The sequence below is a fragment of the Chrysochloris asiatica genome, unplaced genomic scaffold, assembly GCF_000296735.1.
Source record: "Chrysochloris asiatica unplaced genomic scaffold, ChrAsi1.0 scaffold00084, whole genome shotgun sequence".
NCBI classification, from domain to species: Eukaryota; Metazoa; Chordata; class Mammalia; order Afrosoricida; family Chrysochloridae; genus Chrysochloris; species Chrysochloris asiatica.
Window position 1 is genome coordinate 5,558,720 of NW_006408602.1, and position 7,460 is coordinate 5,566,179.

Consider the following 7,460-nt stretch of genomic DNA (forward strand, 5'->3'; position numbering starts at 1 on the left):
AATGAAATAATTATCATGATTCTTCTGTGGTCAGAGATAAAGGAAATACTCCAGAAAGAATAAGATCAGACACTAAGTAATCATTTGTGTGAGGATTCCATGAACTCCTTAAGCAGTGGAATTTATACTACTCCCCACCCCGAATAATCATGTTCTTCCAAAAAAAAGCAATTGAAAGAGAAATGAGCTTTCTTCTCGGACCTTAAAAGTTTTTAGCACATAGTATACTTTTTTTGTATGATAGACTGGGCTTTATGCACACAGGTGGACTGGGTGGTTATGGATCAGGAGACAGTGAAGATGAGAGGAGCGACAGAGGCTCTGAGTCATCTGACACTGATGATGAAGAATTGCGACACCGAATCCGGCAAAAACAGGAAGCGTTTTGGAGAAAAGAAAAAGAACAGCAGCTGTTACATGATAAACAGATGGAAGGTATGTCTTTTTTTTATTTTTTTATTTTTTGGCCAGTTTTGCTTGAATTTATTTTTATTTTTGAATAACTTGAGAATATCAGAGAGTAGAATTGAAGCTGGATTATAAATAATTGTGATGTAATTGAAACCAAGGGTTTTTTTTTGTTTGTTTTGGTTTTTTTTTTTAACTTTTTTGGAATTTTAAAAAATTGTAACAATATATACAGCATAACATTTGCCATTTCAACCAGTTTTACACATCCAGTTCAGCCACACCAACCACGCTTCCTTTTGTGAAACCATCACCACTATCCATATCCAAATCATTTTATTTTACCTTTTTCTCTTTTTTCCCTTCTTTCCTTTCTCTCTCCTTTCTAGTGTATGGGGGGAAGAAAAGAGAAAGCAATTCAATTTCCCTTTGTTTTCCTGTTTTCTTTCCTTTTCTTTTTAATTGCCTTCACAATTATCCAAGTTAGCATATGTGACTACCTAGTGAGTGATTCTTCCTCTCCTCCCACCCTGGTTGGTAACCACCACAGAATGTGTATTACAGAGAGGAAACCTTTTCTTCATGATTTGCAGCAGGTTTTTTAAAATAATTTTTAATAAACTTAAAATCAAGATTAATTTTAATGTTCAAATATAACAGTTTATAAAAGGTAGACAATTTTTATTTTAGGAGCCAATAATTCCAGTAGCTATAAGCCAAGTTCTGTTGTGTTATCATAGAATAAGCACTGGACTGCTAACCACAGGGTCGGTGGCTCAAACCCACCAGCAGCTCCTTGGAAATCCTATACAGGATCACTATGAATCAGATCTGAATTGATGGCATTAACAACATCAAACCAACCAGCCAAGAAGGGAGCTGTATGTTGGTACAGTTAACTGTGAAATCGTTAGTGGATGGACCCTCCAGCCACTCTGCAGGAAAAAGATGTGAAGATATCTCTGCTTTAAAGATTTACAGCCTTGAAACCCCTATGAGGCAGTTGTATTCTGTTATATAGGGTCTCTATGAATTGGAATCAACTTGATAGCAACAGGTTTTGTTAAGATGCCAAAATATTTAGGGATTTTTTTTCTTTCTTTAAAAAATAAAGTCTTTTCAAACTTTATGAATTTAAAAACTCAAACTCTTAAAATGGAGGAAATATGTTGTAAGACAATTGAGAAGGCAATACTTTGAACTTTTAGATGGTAATTTGTAACTAGAACCTTTAAGAATAATAGAAAGAAGTAGATAATAGGTGACTTTCTAGAAGGTTTTTACTTAAAATACTTTATATGAATGTAATTGTTTTTTACCTTTGTTGTGGAATGAGTGAAGGTTTACAGAACACTTCATCAGTTTTACATCCGACAAAATCATACGTTTAAAAACACCAAAAACATAGACTTCATTTCCTCCCATGATTGCACTCCTCTCACTGTAACATTACGTAGCCCGCTTTCTCCCAGTATTTCTTGTTTCCATTCCCTTCCATTCTCCACCTTTCTGAACTTTAACCTTTAGTAAATGCTGCTCTTTTGATCACATATGGTTGGCCATTCTGATGTGCTGTTTCACTAGTGTTTTCGTCCACCAACATATCTATCTATTGCGTGACTGAACCAAAGACCATAGTTTTGGGGCTCTACCAGTCTCTGTAATTTTCAGATTTTCCCCCACTCTATCCAGGACTTTTGGGAGCGTGATGGCTCCATAGGATAAGCACTACACTGTGAGCCACAAGGTCCACGGTTCAAGCCCACCAACTGCTCATTGGAAAAAAGATGAGACTTTCTGCTCCCACAAAGATTTAGAAGTCTCAGAAACCCTACACAGAGTTGCTGTGAGTCAGAACTGACTTGACGGCACTTAACAACAATATCCAGTATCTTCTAATATGGTCCTTTTACAGAAGTTGGTAGTGGTAACTGAGCAAAAGCTAATTCTTCTGGTCTCATGAAAGCAAATTTGTAAGAGTTGTATACAACGATATTAGAAATAATAAAAGAGTATTTTTATTTTGGAGTCCTAGTGTAGCACTATAAGATAAACACTGGACTGCTATAACTACAACATTCATGGTTCAAACTCACCAACCACTCCTCGGAAACCCCTATAACAGATCTTTAGGATTCAGAACTGACTCGATGGCACTTAACAGTAGCTAGCAATATTCATTTTTGTTTTCATTTTTTGAAAAACCTTGTGGCCACATTTGAATTATTTATGCTTCATTAATTTTGTTTGGGGAGCACGGTGGCTTCATATGATAAGCACTGGACTGTGAATCACAAGGTCCATGGTTTGAGCCTGCATCCCACAAAAGTTTAAAAAGCCCCAGAAACCCTGTACAGGGCCTCTATGAGTTGGAACTAACTCGAAGGCACCTTGACAATTTTGCTTTAATAAATTTGTTATAAAAGCTGCTAAAATAATGATTAATCTTTAAGTTGCTTTAGTTAGACAATGGAAAAATCTTTTCTTAACATGCATCTGTATATTTTGATTTTCTGTTGCTTTGGTCTAAGACTGTAGTCACTAGGTACATGTAGCTAAGCTATTTGTGCACATGAAATATGGCTAGCCCAAATTGAGATTTGCTGTGGGTTAGTTTGGGCCTTTTAACCACAAGGTTGGTGCTTTAAATCCACTAGCCCCACCATATAGCTAGAAACCCAAAGCTAACCATGCAGTTTAAATCTTAAGGGGACCAGACAGCTCCTCTTTCTCAGTGGTAGATTTACATAGACTTAGGAGCCAAATAGAGTCAGAATCAACTCAATGGCAGTGGGTTTGGTAAGTGTAAAATACACTGAATTTCAAAGAGTTTACTTGAGAAAAAGATAAAATGCAGAATATTGCAGTATTTTTTACAATTACATATTGAAATGGTATTTTGATATGTTGGGTTAATAAAGTATTATTAAAATTAATTTTATCTGTTTTTACTTTTTTAATGTGTCTACTAGAAAATGTGAGTGTACTGATTTGGCTCACATTCTGTTGAATAATTTGCTGTATTATGGTCTGATGGCTTGAAGTTTGATAGTATGAATTTTTCATTATACATTCTACTTTTCTTAGTATTTTTGTCTTTTTCTGTTTTCAGAAGAAAAGCAACAAACAGAAAGGGTTACAAAAGAGATGAATGAATTTACCCATAAAGAGCAAAATAGTTTTCTACTAGAAGCAAGAGAAGCAGATGGTGATGTGGCTAATGAAAAGAAAAGAATTCCAAACGAAACTACATCAGCTTTAGAACCAAAAAAAGAGCATAAAGAAAAAGAGAAACAAGGGAGGAGTAGATCAGGAAGTTCTAGTAGCGGTAGTTCCAGTAGCAATAGTAGAAGTAGTAGTACCAGTAGTACTGTCTCTAGTTCTTCATACAGTTCTAGCTCAGGTAGTAGTCCTTCTTCTTCTCGGTCCTCTTCTCCTAAACGGAAAAAGAGACATAGTAGGAGTAGATCTCCAACAATTAAAGCTAGACGCAGTAGGAGTAGAAGTTACTCTCGCAGAATTAAAATAGACAGCAATAGGGCTAGAGTCAAGATTAGAGATCGGAGAAGATCCAATAGAAGTAGCATTGAAAGAGAAAGACGACGAAATCGGAGTCCTTCCCGAGAGAGACGTAGAAGTAGAAGTCGCTCAAGGGATAGGCGAACCAATCGTTCCAGTCGAAGTAGGAGTCGAGATAGGCGTAAAAGCGATGATCAACGTGGAAATCTTAGTGGGAGCAGTCATAAGCATAAAGGTGAGGCTAAAGAACAAGAGAGGAAAAAAGAGAGGAGTCGAAGTGTAGATAAAGATAGGAAAAAGAAAGACAAAGAAAGGGAGCGTGAACAGGATAAAAGAAAAGAGAAACAAAAAAGGGAAGAAAAAGATTTTAAGTTTAGTAGTCAGGATGATAGATTAAAAAGAAAACGAGATAGTGAAAGAACATTCTCTAGGAGTGGTTCTATATCTGTTAAAATTATAAGACATGATTCTAGACAGGATAGTAAGAAAAGTACTGCCAAAGATAGTAAAAACCATTCAGGCTCTGATTCTAGTGGAAGGAGCAGTTCTGACTCTCCAGGAAGTAGCAAAGAAAAGAAGGCTAAGAAGCCTAAACATAGTCGATCGCGATCCATGGAGAAATCTCAAAGGTCTGGTAAGAAGGCAAGCCGCAAACACAAGTCTAAGTCCCGATCAAGGTAGTATACTTTTTAAAGTACTTTGTCTGATTTTTTAACAATTTGATGAATTTATTCAAAGTTGAAAGTGTCCTTTCTCTCTCTCTCTTTTAATAACTCAGTTTGGTACTTGATAAGTGATCGTAGTCTTAAATAATTTTAGAAATCCTATACAATATAATTTATTTAAAATTGCGGATTCTTTAGTTTAAAATACATTTTTATTTTTAAATTTTGTCTTTTCCCTCTTTTTTTTTTCTAGATCAACAACCCCTCCCCGTCGTAAACGCTGAGGAATGATGTGGCAAGAATGCCATGATGTTGTTTTAAAAATTCCATGAGTTTTAAGGGCTTGTCTCATTATAGAGGCACATTGTGGCTGTGTAGGTGAAACCAGAATCTTTTTTTTTTTTTTTAATCTGTAAATAGGTGTACTTTTTCCAGATGCTGCTCTGAGTTACTTTGTATTACATTTTTTTCAAAAATAGTGCATAGTAAGACTATAAACATGCCATTCTCTTTCAGCTGTAATGTTCTTAAAACTATTCTTGAATGTACTGTGATGTCAATAAAACTCTTTAGTTCATTTTTGTTAACTTCTTGCACCTTAATTTTATGATTTTTTAATCCAAGGAACGTACTTTTATAAAAAGGCAGCTGGAATTTTGTATAACAGGTTTTAAAGGTACTTCCTTCCATCCCCCAGAGAAAATGGTTTTAACTTAATAGTCTGTCAATGTTTGTAAATTGTACCCATGGACTTTTGTCAAATTCCACCTTTAAGGGTGTGAAAGTGGGCCAGAAACAGACCTTTATTTTCCATTTGGAAGCATTTAATGGCTTTCTAGGCTTTTCTTCCTATTTTGGGGATTTTCAAGTAATATATTCTCTACGTGTATAAAGTTTTGGATCACTCCTGTAAAATGAAATTGCTGAAATCAATCAAGCCATTGCACCAGTAGAATTCTTTGTAAAGGATGAGCGTGTTTGACATTAATAGTCAAGACTGGAACTATATTCTGCAATCACTCACTCCTGTTTTAGAAACATATTTTAAACACATAGGGGTTATTATAGAACTAAGATTGAATACATTTATTTATATTTTTAAAGTGTACTATGACCTCAACTCAGTGGAGAAATGCTGTATTATGCAGGTCTGTGTCAATTTCATAACATTAACATGGTCTGGTTTTGTCAGTTTCTTAAATTATGATCAGTGAGTGGTCTAGCAATTTAAGCTAGTCATAATTTATTAGTAAAATGGGGCTCTGGAGGCATTTTAAGTGCTGACTGCTTTCGTGGTCTGTTTTTATACGATTATTCACTTACGTGGCAATAGATAAATCTCTGAAAACAAATGCTTTTAAATCTTAATTTAAAAAGAACAGAAAAGCAGGTGCACGACACAGAAGTTTTAAAGTTATGCCTTCTTACCAGCAATAGTTCATTTAAAAATAATGCCATATTTTTGCCAAGAACAGTGTTTCTTCAAAATAAAGATAGAAATAGATTTGTCTAGTGTGCTCTCTTGTACCTTCTACATAGTTTCTATTAATAATTTTGAGCAGTTATGCATTTATCTAAAAGAAATCAACTGTGAATAAATGCATGTTTACCAAAAAGGCTGTTTGATAGTACATTTAGTTCTCATATTTATAAAGTTGACATTTCACAGGATAACTTTAAATAGCTTAGAATTCTATATAGTTTAGTCATCTGTCACATCTGGAGACAACATTAAGGAAAATGTGCAATATTTTTTATGTAGGTGAACTAACTTGGTGTACCTAATTGCAGAATTAATTATCGGATTAATTTGTAATAAATAAGTTGTATAACATTTTCGTATCTAAAAGTGTTTTTTAGATTAATCTTCCAGTGAAAAATTATTTTCAAAATAAAAATTCTATAGAAAAATCTTTTGGCTATGAAATGCACATTTTTGGGCAAAACAGAAACGAGAACCCAAAATATTCATTTTACAGTTTCATTTATTCTGCCAGTGTTTGCAAACTTCCTATCAATTCTATCTGTAGATTTTTTTAAAAAATACAGTCAAAATGTATGTGATTATTAGTAAATATGGCTGCTATAGTTAAATATTGGATTTTTCAGATCCTTATGGACAAGCTAGAGAATTTATTTCATTTTCGTATAATGTATATTTACCTTGAGTTTGGTAAGATTTTATAAAATAGGGATTCCTTGACTTTAGGATATGATTCTAAAATTTACACATAAGTTATTTAGATGTATAATTTAGTTATAACATCTTTTTTACAGCCAGAGAATTAATATATTCATTTTTTGAGGCAATGATTGGTCTGGATTAGTTACTAAGTATTTTTAAGAGTTTCTTCTTTAAAATATATCTAGTGTGTTGATCATACTTGTATTCATAGAGTGGAGGCAATTCACATGGTTAAGAGAATAAAATGTAATTTGGAAGAGGAAGATTTATTATAGGCCCCAAATTAAAATAAAGATTAGTATGGAATCTCATTAGTTTATGTTTTCTGCCATTGTAAAATGGCATTGTAAAAATGTCTTTTTAGAATCGGTTTCTAATGGTGTAATACATGATAGTTAAATTTCCCTTATAGAAACAACTAAAATGTAATAGTAGGTAAAATTTTTACTTTATGTGTGAATTTTTACACAGAAGATGTATAAAGACCAAAGTTCCTGTAACATGCCTTATGAAAACGTTTACTTTTAAGCTGAGTTTTACTTAAAATGTTTTTCAGGTTTCTAAAATGTACTGATCTTGGCTTATTGGAATAATTATTGATTCATTGGCTTGACCTGGCTTTGCTATTTGATGTATTTTGAAGTAGGCCTCAGTTTTTTCTACTGCATAAGGGAAGAATTAGG

At 33.8% G+C, this 7,460-nt stretch overlaps 1 protein-coding gene across 2 annotated transcripts in view; it reads left to right on the top strand.

Moving 5' to 3' along the window:
* The window catches only part of PNISR (PNN-interacting serine/arginine-rich protein), a 43,620-nt gene extending 38,441 nt beyond the window's left edge, over positions 1 to 5,179 (top strand). For both annotated transcript variants that reach the window (XM_006865844.1, XM_006865845.1), the window contains 2 exons: positions 265 to 435; positions 3,521 to 5,179. In XM_006865844.1, the coding sequence (XP_006865906.1) occupies positions 265 to 435; positions 3,521 to 4,608 (1,259 nt within the window). In that variant the 3' untranslated portion in view covers positions 4,609 to 5,179. The remainder of the gene's footprint in view (positions 1 to 264; positions 436 to 3,520) is intronic.
* The last annotated feature ends 2,281 nt before the right edge of the window (positions 5,180 to 7,460 follow it).